The sequence below is a fragment of the Stigmatopora argus genome, chromosome 4 (assembly GCF_051989625.1).
Source record: "Stigmatopora argus isolate UIUO_Sarg chromosome 4, RoL_Sarg_1.0, whole genome shotgun sequence".
NCBI lineage: Eukaryota > Metazoa > Chordata > Actinopteri > Syngnathiformes > Syngnathidae > Stigmatopora > Stigmatopora argus.
Window position 1 is genome coordinate 10,085,123 of NC_135390.1, and position 26,757 is coordinate 10,111,879.

Below are 26,757 nucleotides of genomic sequence, written 5' to 3' on the forward strand. Positions count from 1 at the left end.
CTAGCCACACGTACACTCTAAATCAGGGGTGTCAGACTCGGGTTGGTTCGCCGGCTGCGTTAATGTCAACTTGATTTCATGTGGGCCGGATCATTTTAAATATAATATTTAGATTTTTTTTTATAAATAGATTACAAGAACTGGATTAAAAGACCTGAATATTCAGTTTTTATAGATCTAAAACAATGTTTATTTTAGCTTTTTTTAAATATATTTTTAGATTTTACAAAATGATTTTTGAACTAAAAACACAGAAAAAATGGATTAAAAAATTACAATTATTGAGTTAAAAGGGGGGAAATCAGGAAATTTAATATACATCTATACTCTTCATTGTAATTTGATCCTAAAACAGAAAGTCGGAACTCATGATTTACTTTCCCGGGCCACAAGAAATGATGTGGTGGGCCAGATTTGGCCCCTGGGCCGCCACTTTGACACATGTGCTCTAAATGGAGTTCATTACTTTTTCCAAACACAATATAAATATAATGTGAAGAGAAGAGGGGTTGGCGACGTATTTGGTACCTATGTTTAATAATAGAATGTTCTAATACTTACTTATATCTATATTCTTCACACTATATGTTGCAAATAAAAATAAGTCACACTCAAAGAATGCAAAATAAAAGGGAAAAAAACATGTATACATTACAGTCGCCAAAGAATCCACAATAAAAGTGAAAAAAAATATGTGTCCGTCACACTGGAGTTTAAGTTGCAAACCAAGAACAAACATTATACGTTAAAATAATAGTTTTTTAAAAACATTTTTATAAAATAGGCATCTGTTAATATAACATAATAAAGGTATTTATTTTTATGTAACTACTCTAAAAAAACAACAACATAACAAGCTCCTAGCAGTCAGAGTAAAAAAATAAAAGCCATATACAAGTTGCAGGCCCAGCCAAACTTATGGTCCGGAAAATACGATGAATACCCAAATAAAATCCACATTATCTTGGGGCGAACATGGTAAACTCAACCATTCAACATCAGATCCTCAAACTCTAACAACAACAACTCTAAGCATCCTTTTGCTCGTTTATGTTCTTCTCACTAAAACCATTCCAAGGCCAAGCCTCTCCACAGTTTAAAGGGGTTGCCTTCCGCCCGTGGGGGGCTCTCAGTAGAAGAGATTGGAAGAGGATTAAGGTGAGTGAAAGAAGGAAGGAAAGGCAGGAGAAGGAGAGACGGAGGCGTTAGCATGAGGTCCGGATCAGCCTCCGGCCTCGTTAAGCAGCATTGATCGCCACGGTGACATTTCCCAGTACATGTCGTCCATACTGTCGCTGCCGTCACTCTGCGCAACAGTGTAACACAGCTCGCTGATTGATGGCAACTGTGATTGGGAAATTGCGAAAAATCTGCACGTGCGTGATGGACAAAGGTATCATGGGTAATCCCCATTTAGTTGCATGCGTGACCAAGTGGAACTGTGCAGTTCTGGCATGCGCCTCAGTGTTGTGATGTTCTTTGTTGCATACCAAATTTGGCCCTTTTGTGTTGATTTTGTGTGTTAAAAGCACTTCAGAAGATGAATGAACGGAAGCTAACATTCACCAAATTTGAAGTCAAAGTCCAAAGTCGTTCCGGAACATTTCCTTGAGGCGTACACAGACACCGATGCTCACACTGACCATTATTGCCAGCTAGTGTGTATAATAAAAATAATAAAAAGAATGTGGATGCAACACACTAATAGTAACAATAGACCAATACCAAATCTAGGTACCCGGACATTTCGTCGACAGACAGTTTGTCGCCGGACACTTCGCCGCCAGACATTTCGTCGACAGACAATTTTCGTTTTATTTATTGCCTTTTATTTTAATGTCAAAGTTCCTTTAAAAAATCTGAAGTAAAAACTCTCTCTCTCATGATTATAATTTTGAGAGAGAGACATTAATTGGTTGATAATAATTATTTAGCAACAAAACAATCGTTCGCGAGGTTGAGGTTAGGTTAACCCTTAACCACTAACCTTAACCATTATCCCCTAACCCTAATCCTAATCACTAAACTTAACCACTATCCCCTAACCCTAATTCTAACCACTAACCTTACGACGAAACGCCGGCGACGAAATGTCCGGTCGACGAACTGTCCGGCGACGAAGTGTCCGGCGACGAAGTGTCCGTCGACGAAACGTCCGGTCACGCAAATCTACCATTGTTGGGAAAAATTATTGACATTAAGAACGGCAAGGCGTTGAAAGATGGATTCAAACACATCAATACTCACCTTGACATAACGTCACATACAGCAGAAAATCAACCTTGAAATATTGGTGCAATTTTTGACTTTAAGTTTGACAACCATATGACAGACCTTAAAAAACAGCTTTTTTTTAAATTGGTGCCCTGTGTAACTGAACCAAAAAGTCTTTTTGTGAAATCTCATGTGTTAACATGTTGTATTTGAGGTAGCTAGAGTTAATTGCAAGTTGATGAAGACTTAATGAAAACGCCTTTATTTGTCAAAACCCAGATTAAAAGATCAATTTGAATGTCACTGATGCTGAATCATGGAACACAAACGTAGAGATCACTGCGCAAGTATTCTTTGGTCCCTGAAAAACAAGAGAAATAAATAGCTGGTAGCTAAGCATACTCACAATCACACACGTACAGAGTGATGTGTCAGTCTCCAGGTTAATCGATTACAGCTGACAGATAGCAAATACCCCCAGAGTCTTAATTAGGGCCCCCTTTGTGTGTGTGTATGTGCACACACATTCTAATTTCCAGCTGCGTCTTCATAATTTATCCTTTTCTAATCAGAATTGGAACCTGGCCAAGTAGGGAATCAATAGAATCAAGAAATGAATACCAGAAAGGTCTTGAATTCAAATCTGGAATTTCTTTAGGACCCCAAGGGTGAAGGATTTGATAACATCTGACATTACATCGAATATAAACCTGAACTGATAAAATTTCACTCAGATTAAAGCGTTAAATTGAAATATTCCATGGTGAATTGAATTGGTTGCCAAATAAATCACATTGTATCTTGAACCAAGAAATTCAATCAAACATTCCATATACTGTCTTTGAGTGAGAATTAATTCTCATCTCATTTTCTGAACCGCTTTATCCTCACTAGGGTCGCCGGGGATGCTGGAGCCTATCCCGACTGACTTCGGGCCAGAGGCGGGGGAAACCCTGAATTAGCCAATCGCAGGGCACAAGGGGACAAACAACCTTACACGCCCACACTCATATCTAGGGGCAATTTAAAGTAGTTCAGAAAATGAGATGAGATGAGTTGAGATGCTGTTTTTTCAACAATAAATAATGACTGTATGTACCCTTAAGACACCTGCTTTAGGAAGCGGAAGATAACAAGTGATCAGAGCCACCTGCTGACTTCCTTTCCCGCTGACTAACTTCCTGGATTAGACCGAAATGGATAACACCTGAGTCCCTGTGTCTGACGCACACACACACACAATGAAGCACACACACTCTCTCTGTCGAAAAACGGGAGGTGGGATAAAGATTTGTAATTCGACCGTCAGCATTTTGTTCCCCTTCGATCTACATCTCTGGGAGTCCCCTGGAAGTGGCTAAAGTGTTACACAAGACCCCCAATGCGCAAAAACGAACTAAGTTGGCTTTTTTTTGGGATCCTTCTCTTTTTTTTTAAATCTGAAAACAGGGGAATTCCCCGTGCATCAAAGTAGCCCTTCACCGGATAAGTTAAGAACAAATGTGGGTTGGTCTGAGGGTCAAATTTAAAAGGTGCTAAAGGAAGGGAAGTGGGAACCCATGGTAAACCCACTCACAGCGTTTCATCTCTGAGAAGGGGAAATCCCAACCCCACTCATCTCGCGTCATACTGTAATGTTTTGGTTGTCAAAGTGAGCAAGTTATGATAATGTTATTGCGTGGAAATAAACAAGAGCACATTATTATTATTGATTTTTTGGGTATATTTAATTGTGCCAAAATATTTCTCACTAGCAAGAGATATTGTCACAATATGAAATGTGACAATTCAACACATATGCAATGTAAATATATATGTTAAAAGCCTTTGGGTGATCAATATTATTAGAAACAATGTTTTTCCCCATTAAGCATAGAAGCAGACTTTTTTAAAATTAAAATATGAAAAAAGTTGTCTTGCAAAAGTTGTTTTTCAGCATAGTAGTTGCATCAAATTAGTTCAGGTGTTGCACAGAAACAATTTCAATTTCACATGATTATGGGCTATAAAAACTACGGTACACTACTTTTGGTTTACTTTTCTTCTTCACTGTTCAATTTTGTTAAGAAAGATTTTCTTAACAAGGTTGTATACATTAAATAGTTGTTTCATTTAGTCTTAAGAGCATTTGTTGGGGGTGCCCGGAGCTATTTGTTATTTTTAAATTCTTTTAAATGATCAAATATTACAGTTTGGAAAGTGTGTATAGATCGTTTGTAAGCAAATGTCCTAAAAATATATATAATTTAAAATAATAATAATAAAACACCCGGAATTATTTCTATCGCTCGCTGCTGTTTGAGATCGGACCCAATTTTTCGATGCACTCGTGGGGACTTGTTTACATCGAAAACGGCTCAAATGACTCCCATAGCTGCTATTGCATGATTTTCCATTTATCATAACTACTGCGTTTTAGACGTTTTATCCTGGGTAAGTGTTGTGCTACGATGGTTATGTGTGACCGTTTTTTATTTTTATGCGACTTCTTAGTGTCAAAGCTAGCATCACAATCAAAGGAGGAATAAAAACATCAGAATCGGATCACTCCATATTGATTTTGGAATAGTTTGTCAATAATTGTATATATGTCTTCTTATTTCTCAATTGATGTGTTTAACAAGCCTTTTACGATTGCTGAAATGTTCAAATAGTTATTACTATAAATTTAAGACTACTTGTACTGTTGAATTATTGGTAAACATTTCTTTATAAATGTATTTTCCCCCTGTGTTCCTTATGATTCTTATAAAATTAAAATGACCTTTTGCATATGGGAACTACATAATCATAATTAATTTTTTTACGATTAGTTCCCTTGAATCGTAAACTATTATGAATTAAAGGATTGTCTTTAGATACTCGTGCTATGTACGGTTGACAACCTAAACCGGATCAAATTTCACAGAAGACTTCAAACATATCGAATTAATTACTTCGTATGAATTTGCTTGTGTTGACACGATCTTCTCCCTGTTTGGTAACCTAATCCAGCCAAACTGCCTTTCATACATCATATTATTAGGTGCATAAGTCAAAAATGTTATTTTAATATAATATATTACCACTATATGTTTCTCATTTACTGCTTACGTTACTTTGTGTACTAGTCTAAAACTATGTTTATCAGATCGGCATCCAATGGAATTGACTGCCGACTAGTCTAGGGTGAAGTTCACCTTTCGCCCGAAACAAATGAATTATTTTCACAGCAGATTCCTGAAATGTCTTATCTTGTGTGTCTCTATATTGTTTGTGGCTCTTAATTTGCCAAGAAGGCTACCGCACAGAAATCGGAAAACTCCCATCAGCTGTCAGGCTCTTTAACAAAACAAATGGCTGAGTGTTAAGACCTACCGTATGTATGCATGCATGTACATCTATGTGTATGTATGTATATATGTGCTTATATATATATATGTGTGTATGTATGTATATGCATATATGTACATGTGTATGTATATATATATATATATATATATATATATATATATATATATATATATATATATATATATATATATATATATATATATATGTATATGTATGTGTGTGTGTGTGTATGTTTATGTGTGTGTATGTGTGTGTGTGTATGTGTGTGTATTGTATGTGTGTGTATGTGTATGTATGTGTGTGTATGTGTGTGTGTGTGTATGTGTGTGTATGTGTGTGTATGTGTGTGTATGTGTGTGTATGTGTGTGTATGTGTGTGTATGTGTGTGTGTGTGTGTATGTGTGTGTATGTGTGTATATATGTATGTATATGTATGTATATATATGTATATATATATATATATATATTTCAGCAACATGCTTATTTATTTATTCATATTTATTCATGTATTTATTTATTAACTTACTTATTACCTATCTATTTATGTCTAAAATGCCCTTCCTTTTTCTGCATCCTTACCCTCTTGCTACTGTGACAATGAAATTTCCCGAATACGGGATGAATAAAGTTATCCAATCCAATCCAATGTTTGAGATGTATTGTATGTCTAGAGCCCAAATCCTGCACGTGTGGACTGGAATCACATCGTCCAGTCCAATGGCGGAGGGGGGTGCTAAGTTGACGTTGCGACGGCTGGAGGCTCCAGTTCACAAGTTCATTAAAGTGGCTCTCCCCACTGACTTGGAGCGGCTGCAGAAACACCACAACAACATACTTAAGGTGACGCCTCTCACACCGCGGCTTTGTATCCACTTCAAGATGGATGACAACGTTGTTTTTTTATCTTTATGTAGTACCAGCAAAGCAAACAATGGGACCCCCTTCATCAGGAGCACATAAATGCCAGCCGGACAGTCCAGGTACATACTGACATAGTTTTAATTTAAAAAGATCTCAAGGAATTAAAACATGCACTTTTTTTCATTTAAGCTTGGCCAAAAAATGTTTTTATTGTTTTTTTTTTAATAGTCATTTTTTAAAAAAATGCCGGACCTATCCTGACAATTATTGTACGACCCGATGTCCATTTCAACCCTTCAAATGGCCAGTTCATCAGTCAGCAAATTTTAAAGGGCTGGAATAGTTGATAGTAAATTTTGAAATGTAAAAAAAGACAACAAAAACAAAAAAAAACATTAAGGTAACCCGTACTGTACCCCACCTTAATGAAACCACACATTTTATATCAGACTAGAAGTCAAACTGGAGATAAATTACACCAGTTAATAAATGCATTTTAAAAAAGCATTGCAAAATAAGTCAAACTTTTGGGACCATAAATGTGATAACAAAAGAATAGAGACCAACAGGTTAAATAGGTTAACGGTACATAATGGTTTTTCAGCTACACAAAACAAAAACAACAAGCTTAATAGGAGGCTAATCGGTCAACCTGATTAGCTCTCAGAACATTTTTTAATAACCTTACTATGTGTGTGTATGTATGTGTGCGTATAAAACGATAGTAAATGATATATCATCATAAATTCTGATCAAAAGTGAGACTCTAGCACAGCTGATAGAAGTCTGAAGTTAAATTCAGGCAAATTCCACACATTATGTTAAATTACCAACTTGTACAGCCTTTAGGGGATACAATTGCACTCTGTGACCAAGGAAACTGCAAAAATGTCCAATGTTCCAACCTTGAATTAATGTTTTTGTGAGTGTGTGTCGGCTCATGATGGGTATGAAATTCCCACTAGGATGCTGTTGCCTGGAAGCCACTAGGCACCCACCAATCTTCTCAAAGCTATTTCTGAGCCCCCAGGGAGGTACACAGAGTGCTTTTTTGTGTCTTCATGGTGTTAAACTTGACTCGTGTTACTGCACTCTGAGTTATGTGTACTAGACTGAAGAACAGGAAAGTATATTTACTGAAACCTCCAAAATCTTGCAGCCCCTAAAAATTGCACCAAAGTCAGGCGAGTGAACCTCTTCACCATCAGGCGGCTCAGGATTTTTCCCTGAAGCACCCTAGAGGCTCAAGGACTGAGGTGTAATCCTTCTATCACCCTTGGAGCGTAAAGGGGCTTCTGGTTGCCCCACCGCCAAACTCTATCCCTCTCAACATTTCCATCATTGTAGCAAATCATTGTCTTTGTCAACGCAGTTAACTTTAGGCCCATTGCCAAAGTGCATCACTACAAGGACTGAACAAAATTGACTGACATTGTTAACTTTTTGGGGGTTTGCTATATATTGCTATATTAAATTTTTTGCTTTTTCTACCAAATGCCGTTAATAGTTCTGTTTGGGAAAACAGGTTGACTCACAATAACCACATTGTCTTTACATAATAGCATTTAATCCAGGCTAATGCGGTTCGTCTGTGAATGATGACGTGATTGTATATAAATGGGATCCAGAAGGCTTTTATGAAGCAAAACAAAGGTTTGCGGGTTCAAAAAAAAGAAACAAATGCACACGCAATATTGCGATGGCGATGTTCAAACAATATATTGTGCAGGCCTCGTCACTGAGTGCCAACTGTGTGTTTTATTTCAGGAATACAAATCTTTGAATTCAGTTTACACAGGTAAAATCGACATATGCTTTAATTTTTGTGGACTGCGCTGCCCAGACAGAACCCACATAAAAAGCAGGGGGAATATGTACTGTATTTTCCAGACTACAAATTGCATTTTTTTTTTTCATAGTTTGGCTCGGCCTACGACTTATGAACTGTGATCTTTCTTTATTTCGCGGCTTCACTACATGGCAATTTTTTTTCTAAAAAAATACAATTAAAAAAAAAATCCTGGATAATGTAGACATGACATGGCCACAAGAACACAAAATATACTTAATACAACTAAGAACAAAGCCTTGCTGCCTGTATACTGGATGAGCAGCCAGAAAGCCTACTTTGCGGTTTTTCGTTTATCGGAGCCATGTCTGGTCAACAATAACCACGATATTCAAGGCCCAACTGTATGTTTTTTTTCTCTGACTACGACAGCCTGGTTTGTTCTTATTTCAAGTGATAGTTATCTGAAAAATTGTCAACCTATCAGAAGCTTATTTAGTCTTTTTTCTCCATTGTAGTTGTTGGTTTTTGGTTTCTAATGAAATAAAAATCTCTCCTGAAAGTGCGATATATATATATATTTTTTTCCTCTTTATTGTGCGACTTATAGTCAGAAAAATATTGTAACCTCAAAGTCAACCATATTGTCTTTGCTGCAGCAACTACGAGCCAACGTCAGAGAGATGGAGAAACTGTGCAGCCGCGTGCGGGCGGAAGACGCCGAAGCTCTGGAGAAGCTGGTCGAACCGGTCAAGGACAGGGCGTCCGTCGCCGTGCGAGATTTCCTGCAGTTGCACTCCAACCCGACCACTCAGCCCACACCATTCCCGCCTTCGCCTGACTCAGATCGGCCGTCCGGTTGTGAGCCTGGCACTCACCACGGTGGTGATGTTGTGGACGAGGACTCCAATTGTGGGTGGCAAATTCAGTCCCAGCTGCCAGAGATCCCTGCAGAAGAAAGCGCTGCAGAATCCTGGGACGACCTTGAAGAGGTAATGCCACCTAGGCATGCATACGTTTATTGCAACATTTAAATTCAATGGAGATGAATGGAAATGGGAAGTTTTATCAAATAAATGTAACGTAACACCTGCACTTACTTTTCAGGATCTGCAAGAACTAAGCGGTTTGGTGACAAGCTTCTCTGTGCTCGTCCACGTAAGTCTGAACAACAATTGGCTTTCACTCCTGTTGGTGTGCAACACCCCCCGGGCCCCCATCCCAATGTGTTTATGTTGCTGATGGGACTCCTTTGAGAGAGCAGATCAGTTTAAGGACGACCGTGGAGTACCCCAGGGGGGCTCTCGGCAGAGGCGCGGGGGAAAACTTGAGCAGCAGACAAGAAGCAATGGAGGACTCTGTTGGGGGAATAGATGTCCATGGGAGGGGAGGTGGGCATCATGGGGATCCATTGGAGCAGGTGGAGAACAGACGGTTCAGATTATCACCTCATCCTATGGGATGGGGCCACGAGGGATTAACAGTGGCAGAGAGAGAGAGAGAGAGTGAAGATGTAGTGATGGTTCAAATAAGCGAGAGGAAAGAGCATAGACATGTTGTTCCGGCATCTCGAGGGGGGGACGATGCCGCCAGGGGAGTCCTATTCTAGTATAGAGCCACAATGGAAATACTGTGCATGTGGTCTTTTTGCCATTTTCTAGTCTTTTTTTTTTTAAAATTCTGTTCTAAATCACACAACGGGGTGTTGCTTTATCACAGTTCCTGGTTTATAATTCAGTTTCATCAAAGACTACATCTTTTAACTATCTGTACATGAAAATAGGAACACCTCACCCTTGCCCCCAAACTCCTAAAAACTATTTATATGATGATGGACATGGCAGCAAACTCAAACTGGTTCTAAATTATTTTATCATCCGATTGCTTTTTCCCCACTGTTCATTATTGTCTAAGTCTTCATGAGTCTCATGAACTGCATTGCAAATAATTGAGTTCAAACTCAAGTTCACCTCACCTTATAATTGTTTTTTTTTCTTTTTTGCCTCACCTGAGCTGACACTCCAGAAGCATTTCATGCTAACAACTCCTTATTCCGACTATTCATATTGTATTTTCATTATTATCATCAGTATTATCATAATAGTGTACTGTCAAGTCAATGATGATGACAAAGCCTATGTCCGATTATTATTATTATCATTATTATATATTTGTCCAATAATTTATGGAGGAAAATGTCAAAGAAAACGGAACAGGCAAGCAATTTACGGGCTCGATTGAAATATTTGAACGGGATGGTGACTGCGTTTACCAATATAAAAGAAAGCTTTTGTGTGTTATTGTGAATGTGAAGTGTTATGAATGGAAAGTGACGGTGAGGTGGAGGCGATGGAAAGTGCCCCCCCCTCCCTTGTTATTTGGTCACTGTGTCCATGTGGCCCTCATAGGGAGAGAGACAGCTGCCACTCTGAATATTTCATGAGCTACACAGCACACACAACCCGACAAGCGTAATCTTCTTAAAATGCACCCAACCTACACGCACTCACCCTTACGTATGTATCATAATACGTAGTTAAAAGCAATAGTGGACAGCTAGATGTGTGTGCAAATGTGTTTGCGACAGAATAAGCGTGAGTAAGTGATTGTAACCCCTGTGTTGTAGTCCCAGCAGGAGATGATTGACAGCATTGAGGGCAACGTCAACACCGCCGCTGCCAATGTGGAGGAGGGGTCCAGAAGCCTGGGGAAGGTGTGTATGCTCTGTTTTAACGTGTCAACGCGCGCGCCGGGTTCGGGAGGCCAGCAGATCGATGGCACTTTGCCTCGCAGCCATTCCGACAGCGTTTGTCCCTATTGATCCGCTCGAATGCGGAGGAAAGCCACAATTAAGGAAATTGAGAGAGGAGACGAATGAAAGAGGTGGTCTGTGCGTGGACAACAAGCACTCGGTGTTTTGGTCGCCATTTCAGCATGCGCACACTCGGAGCGCTGAGTGTACCTCGGTGGCCTTCGCACGTATGACACACTCGAAATGTCGAGCGTTTGGCCCGACAGCATCGGCGTGAATCACGTGTTGGAGCCACTTAACACTCAACGACGCACACCCACACAGTCACAGTTGACACAATTGACAAACTTCATTGGGGTGTTTTTTCGATATCAGGGTCGCATTGAACGCTGAGGCTAATTTTGCCCACCACAACCTGAAAATACATAGTAAAATGTGCCCTTAACTCATGTGCGGCCATTGATGGCACCAGATATCCAATATATCGTTCATTCCCTGCCAGAAATCAAAATCAAATCAACCGGAATGCACCACTAGTAGTGATAAACTCGTTTAAATTCACAGAAGGATTCAAAGCACCAAATGACTGGATGTTATCAGCCAATAAGTTAGAAGTTGAGTTTTTAAAAGGCAAAAAAAAATCTCAAACTTCAGGTTCAAAAGTTATCACCAGGGTTTGTTTTGTTTGCAAAAACAGAAAATTCCACCAAAAAATTGACAAAAAACTCCATACACATTTTAGATGTCCCCATTTTTCCCAACGCACATCTAACACCCACAAATACATTTGCAATCACTCCAATTTATTTCCAAGCAAATCTCCATTTGTGTTTATTATATTAAAAAAAATACCCCAACATCAAAAGAAAGTGACCAGGAATTGACCCCAAATCAACTGAAAGTATCCATAAATGAGCCCAAACCAAATCCTATTATTACAGAATTGCCCTAAAATCAACAGGAAGACAAAATAACTGACCAGGAAATAGCTCAAACTCATCAGAAAGCTTTAAAATTAATAGGAAGTGAACCAAAGTATATCTAGAAAAATGCCCCTCTGTCATTAAAAAGTACAGAAACATCGCTTTCAACCTTGCAACTCAATGTGATTTCAGTGTATTAGGTAAACTCTAAAAATTTACTTTAAAAGTCCAATTTACACTTTTAAAACTTATGTATGTTTGTGAGTCTTTAAAATGGATTCAAAACAATATTGAATCATTTACCATATTTTCTGGACTTTGAGTCACACTTGGTTTCACTGACTGATATATAAATGTTTTTTTTTTCACTCTGACCACTGTAAGCCTAGTTTTCTGAAGTTATCAAAAAAATTGTTAACCAATGCTTATTTAGTCTATTGTTCTCCATGGAACTATTTTTATTTTAAAGTATGTTTTATCTTGGTTTCCGATTTAAATAAAAAAAATGTCTCTCCCTTAAACTTATATTAAGGTGCAAATTATAGTCTATAAAGTTCAGGGCTTGCATTTTTTTTTTTTTACAATTTCACTGCAAATGGCTTCAAATATCAGTCATTGGCCTCCCATAACTACTAAGAATTGGTATCAGTCCTAGAAAACCCAAATTGCTCCATCACTAGAATAAATGGTGACAATAGGACTTTAAAGTTGCTATAAAATACTACCGCAAGTGACTTTAAAATCATGCACAACCATATTTTAGATGCAAATCTATCCAAAAAACAGAACAGAAACGGCTTAATAATAGAATTAGATCATAATTAGTCTCCCTTTTCTCAGCTACCTTGGCCCCGCCTACTAAAAATCACACCCAGAATGAGCTACTCTTTTGTTTATGTGTGACCCTTCTGTCATTCTGTCAACATCTCCTACCTAGCACAGCACTATCATCAATTCTGGTTATGATGTCACAACCAGAATCGCAGAAAAAAAAAAACTACACAATGCTTCCGGTCCCTAACGCATTGTTTTAAGTGGAATACATTTGAAATGGTAAAGGACAACCTGATATAAATTCCAATTATTATAATTTTTATGTTAAATGACATCCGTGTAGTCATTTCTTTTGCTTTTTGACACGGTCACTATTCATCGTACCTAATATTATTTGCGACACCCAACTGTAAGGGTAACGAGTCCTATTTGAACCACACAAGGTGGAGTTTGCACATTAGGCGAAAAGGGTGACGATAACTCAGATGAGAGCCACGTCAGATGTTTTTACATGTTGAAAGTGAAATGCCTCGCTATCTGTCATCAGGTCAGACGACACTGCACGCACATTATGTATTCATATATACATATCCTCGACAACCGCAATCTTTTTAACTCAACTCAGGAAGTAAAAAAAACAAATTGAATTGCTTGCCACAGGGGTGAAATTGAGGGAGGTTAGCGTTTGAACTAGATGGATTTAATACTGAGGTGTTAATCAAGAGAGCTTGTGTGCGCGTGTGCTCATTAATTGCCATCAGCACCTTCCACTCTGAAGATAGCAGCTGCAAAACCAGCCAAAGAAGATAATGAAACCGGTTTGAAGGAACACTTCCAATGTAACTTTCACATTCAGACACGCACACAAACTCGTCTGCATGGATTGACAATCCCTCAGCAGGCTCACTGATACCCAATTATATGATATAGGGGTCATTCCAGAATTGAAGGACATTTTGGCTTCAAAATTCTTTAGAAATAAGCTTTGTGTTTTTTGATTTTGTGATATATATTTATTAATAGTAGGTCATCACTATCAGGGGCTTGATTAGTTTGGTACAGTGTTACAACGTGATTTATTTGTTATTAACAATATTTGGTATCATCGTAGTTAAGGGGTCGCAGATAACGGTGGCAAGTTAGCTTTTTCTGAGGTGTACAGGCTAATTTCGGGTGGCCCAGTGGAGCGAGTGGTTACGGCCTTACAGCTCTGGGGTCCTGGGTTCGAATCCAGGTCACTTCCACCTGTGTGGAGTTTGCATGTTCTCCTCGGGCTTGTATGGGTTTCTTCCGGGTACTCCGGTTTCCTCCCACATTCCAAAAACATGCATGATAGGCTGATTGGACACTCTAAATTGCCCCTAGGTATAAGTGTGAGCGTGAATGGTTGCCCGTCTCCTTGTGCCCTGCGATTGGCTGGCCACCGATTCAGGCCCGGAGACAGCTGGAATTGGCTCCAGCACCCCCCGCGAGCCTAATGGTGATAAAGCGGTTCAGAAAAAGAGATGAGACAAGCTATTTTCAGATAAGCAGTTTAGCTCAGTTGTCTACGCTGTCAATGAGATAACTCATTTGTTTACCACTTGGATTAATTGATCTTCTTTGTGTACAGTAATTCCTCGAATATCGCAGATAATGTAGACCTGACTTGGCCGCAATAATCCAAAAACTGCAAAGTCGGATCATCCCCATTATTACTACTTGTTTTTGCACCAATACACAAACACAAGTACAATTATCAAGTCTGTTTATTAAATATTACAGTTATAGGCATATGAAAAGAGTAATGTATTAATATAATACTTAAATTCGGTTGACTTCAAACTGTTCATTTAACATAAATCCAGTTTACCTGGAATTTAGAATTGTTGGCGTCAGCTTGACTTGGTAAGTTTTCCATCAAAACTTTGGAATTAAAGGGATAAATTGACCTGCGCTAGGGTACGAATGTATATGTAAATATGAATGAATGGTATTACAATTCAACCATTTTTTTAAAATCTTGATGTGGCTGTGCACGCAGGCGGCGGGCTACAAGTGGACATTGTTGCCTTTGGCCGGCGCGCTCCTGGGCGGCGCCATAGCGGGTCCACTGGGCCTTATCATCGGACTCAAAACCGCGGGCGCGGCGGCCCTGGGCGGTAGCGCTTTGGGATTCGCGGGAGGCAAGTTGGCGAAAAAACACAACAAACGCCTGCTGGGGCTGCAGATGAAGCAGCTGACTGCGCCGCCGAGTAAGGACCTGGCAGACAAGGACAAGTGAGCGAGCGGTAGAGTTTGCGGCCCACCACCGCACCCGTGGAGTTACGACTGTTAGCTACTTAACTATGACCGATCTGGGTCCCTTAAGACGTATTTTAACATTTTTTTCCGTGGATCTGCATCACATTGAACGTTGTGTGCTGAGCCTCGTGCTAAATATGAGAGTCACCGCAGTCGCTTTTATAGACTGAAGTGTTCTCCCCTGCCAAGTTTTGTCGTCACAAAAGAGCTTGTACAAGTTGTATCAAAGAAATGCCTTTACAAATAAAATTAACTCAAACTTAGCAGAACTTGTGATATTACACTATAAAATTATATAACTCATTTTTTTTCAAGCGGGCCATTAGTTTCAGTGACTGGTGATTTAAAAAAAATCAAAGCTGATATGGACATCATATTTTGAGTCATGTAGACTCAAATGTGTTTTTTTTATATTTGTTTTATTTTCATCAAACTTGCAGGATATGTTGCAAGAGGTGATTAGTAAGTGTTGGGGTAATGAGGTCAAAGGTCACAGTTAAATAAAATACATTTTGCCATAACATGGATGAACTTTTTTGACAGAAATTTTGAGAGAAGTATAGATATGAGAGAAAGTGGGGTGATATTTTGCAGCATGATAGAGGTCATAAATGTATCTGGCAGTTGGAAGGCATATTTGGGTTGAATATTGATGCTTAGACGGAGATCTGCCACTCACGTATTGTCCATTTTTATCCAGAAAATGTATATATTATGAATAAATAAAATTAAAATATAAAATAATATAACAAAAATACATCACCCTTAATTTAACAGCATTCTAAAGTGACTGCCGGTAACGTCCAATTCATTTTAAATGCGATGACTGGCTGCTCATCATTCCCTGCCAGCCCCTCCCAATCAAAATGGATTAGACATCTAGTGACGTCAACGGCAACAAATAAAATGCTGCTCTGTCAGATCAAATTAGTTCCAAAATGTACTATTGTCACGGTTGCCGTTGCATTCTGCGAAATTGCTTTTAAAGTTATATAAGCGATTACTTCTTAACACAATCACACACAAATGCAGGTCATTTGAGGACGAATGAACTCCATCCTTTGCATTTTACAATTTCTGGGCAGCCAAATTAAATGTTAATCTCAATTTAGCGAGCAGACTAAAAACAGCAAAGACACAAGATATTGTAAAAGGACTTTTAATCGTCATCCCTTTCCCAAATTGTTCCCCTATCGAGATGACTTGTTAGGAAATGGCATCCATTTTTTTTCCATATGGGCAGATATGTCACAATGTCTCTTGGCCTCCATTGGACAGTACAAATTTGTGAAACCAGTCCACTCTAGGATCTATTCAAGGGATCAACAATTTGTACAGAAAACTAAGAACTACGAGCGGGCTCCTCTTCCCCCCCCCACACACAAAACAGTCATGAGCATGTGGAAATGCGTGTACACATAATTCGGTCGAAAATAATTCTGCGAACCACAGAAGGCGCAACTTTTCATGATGCGTTACAATGGAGGTATTTTTTTTGCTTCCGTGGCAAAGCACAAAACAGTAGTTATAATTTGAGTCCTATCTTTGGCAAATTTGCAATATTTTGTTCAGTGATTTTGTGCCCCGTTTAGTTCTGATGAAAATGTAATGATCAGGTTCATTAGGAGTATTTTTGAGTTTCTGTTCATGACGCATCTAGTTTTTGAAGGATTTATTGTATATTTAGAAGAGTAGTCCTTAGTATTTGTGTGATTCTGGGGGCCGTGTGCAAAATCTCGGAATGGGATCTCTAACAATCGTAGTTAAAAAAAAATCTCTCGCAGGCGTCTTTATGAATTTGAATGTTTTAGCCAAATACACATATCAGGAGTAGTTTCTTTTTGGGAAATATTTCCTTATCCAGAGCAGTTTTGTCTGTATTAACAAATAAAATGTTAGGTTGAATATCAGGATGATGCCAACATGGAATTTAACCTATTCAGATAAACTTTTGACTTTTCAATGTCCTAAACACGCATTTCTAAGTGACTCCGGTTTGGCTTTACGGACATTTTCGGTTCCTGTTTAAAGCACTGTTGATCAATTCTTGGTCTTATGATGGAAAAATGTGAAATGCATGAAGACAAGTGTTTCCATTCCAATTCTAATCAAGCAAGGATATACATTGGTCCAATTGAGGAGCAAATGCCTGCTGTGTAAAATAGCTCTTCCTTTTTATAGAAATGCAACTGGGGCAAAAAGTCCTTAAACATTGCATGATAACAGCTTTTGAGATCGTCAAGTTTATGTGTAGAGGTTTTGCACCTTTTAGATTCATCCTGAAATCCCACCTAAAAGCCCAACATTCATTTTATCAGTATTTATCGGTGCAACAATTTTGGTCTCTGCAACAGTTCTTCTGACACGGGCTGGATCAAACAATCCGACCTTGGACAAAACAAGTAGTAATCCCCAAGAAATGTTGCAGGAAGAGAGAAAGAAGAAGGCGGGGGCTACTTCATTGTAGTGTGGTCTTTTTGTTTGTTTGTTTTTTTAACACGAGGAGAATTTCGGAGCAGTCGCTGTGGAAATGAGCCACAGAAAAGTCCGTGGAGTGACAGATGAATGGAATAAACTAACGAAAATAACGGTGAATTTAATTTAGATCAACAATGCCATGGAACACAAATATATGTACAAGCGGCAAAAAAAAAGTAAAAACATCGACCGATGCTTCGACCCCAGCGCCCACGCACTTCTTGATTCTTTACCCGTCCCAAAATCCGAAATAAAACATAACAAATCAGGAAAATATAGATTATTCCAACGCGCTTGTGTCATGGGCTTTGCGCTCTCGCTCTTTTCGCTCCAGTTCTTCTTCATCTCTCCTTCGGTAAGGATGATCGGTGTTGCCGTTTTTGTCCCGCTGGCCTGTATCCTGACCCAAAGCCCCCCTCCCCCCGAGGTGTGGCGTCGAGTCAAAAAGGATGACTTCTGCAAGGAAAGGCGGCTGAGGTCACAGCTCGTCACGGCGGAGGATGGTGTAGCGGGTCTCGCTGGGCGCCAGCTTCTGGAAGGAGCTCTCTGGGGGGCGGCTGGCAACGTCGTCCCCTACGTCCTCCTAAAAACAAAAAACAGTTAAATAGAGAGCAAATGGCTAGATTTGGTCAGAAATAAGCACTGGATACCGAACCAAGTGTTGTTTTTTCATAGTATTTAAGTCATTGGATGACATTGATGGTGATAGATGTCCAAAATAAAACAAATGAATTATATTTTTTAGGCAAACCAACCCATTAAAAATGCTTGATGGCATTTTATCAGCATGTATGAAAAAAAATGGGGTCAGAATTTGTGCCACAAATGATCATTTTCAGCAGGAACCAATAACAAATCAACTCATTTATAATTCTACCTAATGTCTATTTTAAATATTCACATTTATTGCAATGCTTTTGCTGTGACAAGCTCTTCCAGTAGCTTGACAAACAAGGACAATAAAAAAATGCAGATTCTATCAATGCAAACGATCACATTTAGGACGACAGCTATCAATACTTTTCAACTACTTTTACTATAACACAATTATCCGTTCGATTAAATGGATAAAAGATAGTCTGGGCTTAAAGGCGTCATGCTAGTGTGCGTTTGCAAAGACCTGTCCAGGTGTGCTGTCTGTGGGATCCGGACCGTGGTGGAACTCTCTGTGTAGTTTTCCGGAGTGAAGGTCCAACACAAACTGCTTCAGCTTCCCGGGAATACTAGAAAAATGGTGGACACAGAGCACGGCTTTGAACCCAAGCGACATTCCGCCACGCAAGATTACACGGATCTGGCCCGACCGGTAGCAAAGAGACAATAAGGAGCCACGTGAATGACATGAGTTCGCATTAATCCGTGAACGGCCTTATTAATGACAGGTCATGAGCGACTGCTTCAATGCACGGGTGGCGCCTGGTACCCGGACCCCCCTCCCCCTACTCCGGTGGCATTTGTGTGTGTCTAGCATTAGCGCATACATACAACATACGCTGCGCTAATGCAATTTCAAGCTGTGTGCCGCACGCGGCGCTGATGTGATGCAATTAAGCCGAGCGAGACCGGCCGGTCCTCGGGGCTCGTGTCAATGTGATCGGTCTCTGATTGGGGAAGGGTGGGGGCAGAATTATAAATAAGAGCACATTTGATTAGAATGGATTAGTTTAGCACTTATTGCCCGCGCCAAATCATGTCACATTAGCTCCGGTGCCCGAGCCCATTCGGAGGAGACGGACTTTCTGACATCTTTTGGCCGGTGCGCAATGGCAGATTACACTCCATGTGTGTAATAAAAGCTGCTTCATTTAGGGCAAATGAGAACAATGGTGGCCCCTGACATCATTAAGCATGGAGAGGAAACACTAGTCAAATTTGAGGTCAGCTTTCATTCGATTTGCTTCATCAGTTTGATGAGACATGATGTAATTATTGCAATCATGCTGGTGCCACACATTCAAGTGGATGCCAATTAGAAAATACTAAGCATTTTTCTTTCAACAATGTTTTTTGTTGGAAATACACACAAAACAAAAAGATTCTGGACAGTGGCACAATCTAGAAGAAGAGTTAAATGTTAAAAATGTGGACCGTTTTTATGTTCAAGCATTATCTGAAATTAATGTTTTCTGTCACATATAGTGCAGCCAATGTAATTGGGGTTGTCTAGTCAAAGTATTGCTAATTTAGTTGCAGACGCTATGCTAATCGCTAATGCTACTTTAATTACTCGCATATAAGCCGCACCCTTTAAATTGCCTTAAAATTCTTGAATTTTACAATTTCTTGCGTATAAGCCGCCCCCTGATTCACAATTCACACCTCCATAATCATGGTTTTAATAGGGATTATAAATGTGTTACTTTGAGGGGAAAATCAGAAACATCATCGCACGTGGTATTTCTGAGATATTGTATGAATCAAAAGCCCATTATTAGGGTCAATATCATTCAGGAAGTAAATATGCATGTCTCTGTAAATGCAAAATATCAAATTATTCAATTTGAAAAAAGAAAAAAATTATATCTCGATGAGAACCTGATGCTTTTTAATAACAAAAATGACAACTTCACAATGATATAAATTTGAAAGCAAAGAGGGCGGTACTTACTCGAGATCTTTATAATCCGGGTACACATACATGTGCCTAAACGAGTCTATGGCGATCACGGGACAGTCGGCAGGAGTTTTCTGGATATGCAGGAGAGGATGGCGGAACTTGTCGCAGTCCGCGTGCAGGAAGTTGATAGAACCTGTGCAATACAGAACACTGTTTCAAACTATTGTTTGATTCTTTACACAGCTTTGTTACAAACATTTGCTTTAAAAGAAGATGAATAAGAAATTAACACCATCTAGGGAAAACGATTACTGGGAGGGACTGACAATGTGGTACTGTGTAATATAATACTTCAAACTTCAGCACTATGGTCCATCAGCAGTACTTTGCAGGAAAGAGCAAAGTATGCTTAACAAAGTGGGAAAAAGGAGAATCATAGTATTTAGAGTGAGCAACATTGCAAAAAGTTCATAGCACGATTTTAAAAAAAATATATAAATTCGTATTCTCTATTTTATTACAAGTTTTTAAAACTAATTTACCAAATATTGGCAATTTTCCTCATATCAACCTCTCAAATTTAAGTAAAACTTGAATAAGATTGCTGAACAAGTCTGAATTTAGTAGTGCCATTTTTTTTAATCAAAATGTGCAATGCATGTAAACATAAAAAGACAATGAACTTGGACATGTATTTAACATAAAAACCGACCCCATCAAATAGGTTGTTTTCAAATTGGTGCAATCAAATTTGTTAAAATGCTTTGGACGCCGTGTGCCATAATTGGTAGCCAGCAAGTTAACATATTTGACCTAAAATTAACTAGTCCAGCACACGAGATCAAATTGCTATGAATGTGGCCTACAACCCTAACTGCAGAAAATTGGACATTGTGGTGCACAATTGAGGCATCAAAATGACATCACAAATACCCTCAAATCTAACATAAACCCACCTTTCTCACTAATGAGCTGACGAGCCACTTCTTGCTGGAACTTCTCTAAGCTCTCATTGTCTTCTTTAAGATGAAACAGGATGAGGAAAGGGATGCCCTCTTCAGTGAGCTCCTAGAAAACACACGCATTGTGTTAAAAGTGACGCCGTCCATCAAATGGTCTGGCTGAAGACGATGACAAACCTCTCCGTTTTCAAAGGTGATCTCCCTGACCAGAGGCACACACTTGTCCTGAGCCCAAGCGTAGGTCAGGTCAAAGTTGGTGAGGGAGCCGAGGTAGACCATGTCGGGGACGCTCTCCCCCACCGGCTTGAAGAGGACATTGTCGCCAAGGAAGCGCTCGGACTCGGAGACCTGACTGTAAGGTGGGAACATCTGAGGGACGTGCACATGTTGCGGGCCTCGTTCAAGACACGGTGGGGGGACTCACCCGAAAACAGCCAAGAAGACACAGTCATCTCGGAGGATGTTGGAGACTTTTTCAAAAGTGTGATAGTTGTCAGAGTCTTTCTTCTCAAAATAACCAATAATCGTCCTCTTGCTCCTCTGTGGAAACAGAAAAAATAATATTCCAATGACCTTTTTTAACCTAAGGCATTGCATTTATCCACTAATTTTAGTTAGTAATTTGCAGAAGGCACACATTTATAGTTTTAAAAACTGTTCCTTTTCAAATATATAGGAAGAACTTCGACGTGTAGTAATACCATTTTACACAATCTTTGGATACATTACTATATTCCCCAAAAATCTCAAGACAGTTATAATGCTTGAACCTTGGCTTTAAAAAAAATAATAAACCTCTGCCATTTTTCTGGACTTTTTGGCCTTACTACACTACTCTGCACGAACATATTGTAACTGCCTCTCACTTATATTACGATTCACCGGTGCAAAAAGTCTCCCTCGCCCCCCTCTATGTCCCTCTCTCTCTCTACCCTCCGTCTAATTTTAGTAATATCAAACCACTAGTTGTGTTACTTTGTTAATAGATGGCGATTAGAAGAAATAAAACATTTTTTTCCTATCCAATATCCTGTTTTTGGTGTTTTTTCAGAGGGTTGGAACGAATTAATTTGTTTTTAGTTCATTTCAATGGGAAACGTTCGTTCGAGTTACGAGAATATCGACATACGAGCTTAGTCCCGGAACGAATTAAGCTCGTATCTCGAGGTACCACTGTATATATATACCTAAACTATATATATATATATATATATATATATATATATATATATATATATATATATATATATATATATATATATATATATATATATATATATATATATATATATATATATAAAATATTTATATAGACTATATACTTTAACTGTAAGCTTAGTTTGATTAAAATATAGTTTTAGCAGATAACTTATTCATTTGGAGTTTTCTATCAAAACGTGAAAATAGACACAAAGTTCCTATACTTGAATTGTGGTACAATCCAAGCCAAGTATACTGTGAGCCCGTACTCACATCCACAGCCTTTATCTCCTCCGCAGACTGAATCTCTTTCACAGGGTCGACCTGCTGCTGCCGGATGAATTCGGCGATGGCCGCCACAGACCTCTGACCCCTGTACTCCCGCTTCATCATCATGCCATTGCGAAAAAGCTTTAGCGTGGGGTACTTGCTGATGCGGTAGCGCTGGGCTATGTCGGCTACACGGGGGGCAGAAAGCAAAGTTAAAGAGAAGAAATTGATTGATGAAGAGGGCTAAAGCGTGCGCACGGCAAGCGGACGCCAAAGAGCGTTGGCATTGAAAAGGCTCAAAACACAACCTTCAGACAACCCTGCTCTCTGATCTGCCACATGAAAGCCGCCCCCCACCAAGGGTAAATATTCACTCTGCAGACCCCCCCCGCCCCGCCTGTGCGTATGCGTGTATGGCAGGTGTCAATCTCTCTGCGGGGCATCTTTAAGCCTCCGAGCTTCACAGGAAGAAGCAGTTTTGTCATTAGTCTTCAAACAGTTTGCAGGTTATCAATAATTCTCTATAATTTGCTTTATCTCAAAAGGCTGTGGCAGTTTGTATCCACACTGCGCTTTGGTGTACGGGCCATTTTTGTGTATGTAGTACCCATCAAATATGGTGTGTGTCTGTGTGTGTGTGTGTGTGTGTGAGCCCTTTCCATTTTGGACACCTAACATGAAAAGTGCAGATCTGCTTAAAGCGTTTAATCAACAACTTGCACACAGCTGAAAAATATGATTGGAGGATATCACTGACTAATAGTGTTATTGTTTTTTTTACCTATTGGCGTCATTAGAATACAAGAATTTCAATGTAAAAAAAAATCTGCCAACAGAAAGTGATCAGTTTGCTGAAGTCTAAGTGAGTCAAAGGCTAATAGATCATTTGTATAGGATTTTAAGGAAGATGTCATTTTAATACAGACACGTACTTGCAAATATACAGTATAATTCAGACTATATATAAGATTCGCCTACCAAATTTGACACGGAAATGATATTTTTCTAGAAACAAACTGCATTAGACAATGAGCCGTCTTTATAGTGGGCCAAAAAAGTAGCGGCTTAACGTAAAAAAACTACAGTATTAAATAAAGCGGCAGGAAACATGGGGGGAAAAAAACTTGTGCGGACAAAGATCATAATCTTTTTGTGAAATAACTAGACACATGATGGAATAGACAGCTGTTTTTCCTCAAGTTTCCAATGACCCAGAATTTTGTATGTTATAATCCAAACAGTTGGGTTGATCTTTTTGCCACAGATTTCAGCCAAGTGGAGGAACCAGACAATCAAAAATGTTTTCACATTGATGTGATTTCAGCTGCTGAGCCAGAACCCTCAACAAAAGGCCAAAAAAATAGAAATACACAAATAGTCATATCGCGAGATTAACGTTTTTACATTGTTTAATTTGAAGTAAGTGAAGCAGAAGTTTTGGTAACATGAGGTCTATTCCAACACAAAACTGCAATTGGATAAATCTGAGGAGATGGAAACTATAATATGTGGGACTGGGGGGGTTAAATTACGAGATTTAAGTCATACTTTCAAGAAGAAAAAAGCCACAATATTAAGAAATTAAAGCTGTTGTATTTATTATTTATACATTACGTGAACCAGAGTTTTTTTTGTTTCACGGGCTTTGGTTTTTGGCAGCCGTTGTGGGGCGAGCGCCCTACAGTTTTACTTTGTAATGTGAACACAGCTTGACAAGGAGCAAGGGAAGAGGAGCTTTATATACTCACAGTGCTGGTCGCAGTCGACCCGTGCAAACACAACTTGCTTGAGATCAGGGAACTCCTCCCGCGCAATGTTAGAAGCCTCCTCAAAGATGGGATGGAGCATCTGACTAAATCGGCACCTGAACAATAAAGCAAATGGACGAAAAAAAGAACACTTGCATTGAATAATTCACCGTACATCTAAAATGAATATGCTGAAGAAAAAAAGTAACTGTTTTTTTAGGTAACTACTCTTGTGAATCCATTAAAATGACTGACAGTTAGCAACACTTCTGCTGAAAAACCACTTTATCTAATATTTGTATAAGTAGAACTATTTAATTACACAATGATAATTTAACCAAAAATGAATAAAAAGCAAAAGAATGTTTGTGTCCGTTTTGGAATTAAGACTTCACTCTAGGTGTTGGTAGTGAATGCATCAAAGTATTTTATTGAGGGACAACATGCGGTTATAAAGGCAAGAGCTTCAGTTATGCTCCTAATGTGACGATCTTACAAATCTTTTGTAAAAGAGCCTTGTGTGCAATTAGAGAGTTGCAATTGAACATGCAGTCAAACAACAAATGGAATGCAAAAAATGTTGTCTTCACAGAGACATAGCGAGTAAACAAATATATTACTTACCAGTCGGCATAAAAGTTTACTAACGACACGCCAGCATTATCTGAAAACAAATACATCATGAATTATTGCTGTTATTTCGTTTTGTATTCTACAGAATGATGTCTTACTCAGGATGTCGTCGATGTTGGCTGAGTCCAGACTGGTGATTTCTGTTTGTCCCGGAGTAGAAAGGCCCATGACCTATAGGGGAGGAAAAAAAATCACTTATTGAAAGAACAAAAGGCAACAATGACGACAGCAATTTAAGAGTCAAAATGTTTCCGATCAGAGCAGTCGCCCGCAAGTTTATTCAAGAGGAAGTGTATTTGTTTAACTTTAACTTGAGCCCGCCCCAAAACAAATAACTGCGAACAAACCATCCTTTAAGTATATTCATCTGCATGTCAATTTGGGCTACCATTATCTCCTACTGTAAAAACATTCAAGTGTTCAATGTGTAATGTCTACTTGTGGATCAGCAAGAAAAGTTTGGTGCTAAAGAAGACACCGGAATTGTCATATAAGTGTAGTGGGACAATGGAGAACTGGCAAATGAGTTCCCCAGCACAAACAACATTTTCAAAGAAGTAAGAGTCTGGTTTACAAGCGCTTATCAATTCGTGGACAATCTTTGCATATCTGCAGGAGATTATTTGTGCTTTTTGGATGGTGCTGCAAATGCATGGCAGTGGACTGAACAGGTGTCCCCATACTTTTGTGATGAAGGCAGTCACTGGGAAGAATAAAAGAACGACAACACCACCGGACAATTTGAAAATGATGCTGGCGATGGGAAAATGAATGTGAATGACAATGTTTCAGGTTTAGACATTACATGACTAAACAAGTGTTGATGTGTTTGTTTCCTGTGTTGTCACCAAATGAGTTCAATAGTTGTCTTCGTAAGTAAAAAAAAATCTAAATATGTGACATCTATATATAATTTCCCATACTGATCTCTTGGTGACACACTATATCGTGGCACACTGCTTTGGGAAATTAATATTGATATAATGGGAAGATATATAAATAGTAGTATAATGCTATGTCTCAATGACATTAGACATTCCCCCTGGGATGACGATTATGTAATTTTCAGTGTTACCAAAATAAAACAAATATGTTTGTTTTATTCGCACACCACATTTGATAGTAAACGTACACAACATTGTGCTTTTCTAACCGTACTAACTTGACTTCTGGGGTCAGTGAGGTAGCATTGGTACTCACTTCCGGGTTGTAAACCAATCAGATTGAGCCACAACAGAGGAACTCACCAACCGGCGAGCATCACCCAAAGACATGAAGAAATTGCCCGAGAACTTCACAACGTTAAAACATCCCGATCGTCAAAAAAAACAAACAAACAAAAGTTAACGAGTCAAACATTAGCAAATACACGTTGTGAAACATAATACTGCGACAAATGTAAATACAATTTGGGTCATCAATAGAAATAAGGTGTTCTAACCATTTGATCGTCCAACGGCAGCATTAAAGTTACTTCCCGCAGGTTTTACTTAAATGTTTAGTAATAATGTACGCTATAAAGATGAGATCAGAAGTGTTTATGCTCCAAAGAGAAAGCCGCAACTAATGACAGGGGAGCCCGGTTGGTTAGCTTGCAGCTGGACTGACTGGCTCTCAGCCCAGCCTAGGTTAGCATGCATGTTAGCGCTCATCAGCCGAGTGTCGCTTGCAGGAGTATAAGAAATAAAAACTGTTTACCAGCAGTGTGACGCAGATGATGCGCTCACGGAGAATGGGTAATATTGCAGATAGTTTCATCGTAAATGAGAACGTTTAAATGTGGAGGCGATGGTGTTCAATCGTCCTCTTCTGCCTCGACGCCGCTCTACTTGCTGCAGCAGGAAAACAGCGGCGAGCAGATCCCGTAGTGACCACGGAAACGATGACGACACTTCCGGTTAGGTGGTATGCACTTATGGGAAATGAAGTTTAAACATCCAGCCAAACCGGGGTGTATGCCATTAAAAAAAACTACAAAC

At 39.2% G+C, this 26,757-nt stretch overlaps 2 protein-coding genes across 4 annotated transcripts; one reads left to right on the forward strand and one right to left on the reverse strand.

The window, feature by feature from the left end:
• Window positions 1-4,525: 4,525 nt before the first annotated feature.
• Window positions 4,526-15,193, forward strand: stx17 (syntaxin 17). 3 transcript variants are annotated; one of them, XM_077598601.1, is made up of 8 exons: window positions 4,534-4,647; window positions 5,493-5,572; window positions 6,220-6,388; window positions 6,463-6,528; window positions 8,858-9,190; window positions 9,306-9,356; window positions 10,825-10,911; window positions 14,671-15,193. In XM_077598601.1, the coding sequence occupies exons 3-8, from the start codon at window positions 6,266-6,268 to the stop codon at window positions 14,908-14,910; spliced, it is 900 nt and encodes a 299-aa protein (XP_077454727.1). In that variant the 5' UTR covers window positions 4,534-4,647; window positions 5,493-5,572; window positions 6,220-6,265; the 3' UTR covers window positions 14,911-15,193. The 3 variants fall into 3 exon arrangements, with proteins under 3 accessions (XP_077454725.1, XP_077454727.1, XP_077454726.1); XM_077598599.1 differs by lacking the exon at window positions 5,493-5,572 and having other exon boundaries at window positions 4,526-4,647; XM_077598600.1 differs by lacking the exon at window positions 4,534-4,647 and having other exon boundaries at window positions 5,463-5,572.
• A 2,313-nt stretch (window positions 15,194-17,506) lies between these two features.
• erp44 (endoplasmic reticulum protein 44) lies at window positions 17,507-26,660 on the reverse strand. The gene is made up of 11 exons (XM_077598598.1): window positions 26,477-26,660; window positions 24,877-24,949; window positions 24,770-24,809; window positions 24,146-24,261; window positions 22,401-22,585; window positions 21,352-21,467; window positions 21,105-21,279; window positions 20,922-21,033; window positions 20,017-20,158; window positions 18,529-18,631; window positions 17,507-17,991 (listed from the first exon to the last, which is right to left on the reverse strand). The coding sequence occupies exons 1-11, from the start codon at window positions 26,534-26,536 to the stop codon at window positions 17,887-17,889; spliced, it is 1,227 nt and encodes a 408-aa protein (XP_077454724.1). The 5' UTR covers window positions 26,537-26,660; the 3' UTR covers window positions 17,507-17,886.
• Between the last annotated feature and the right edge of the window lie 97 nt (window positions 26,661-26,757).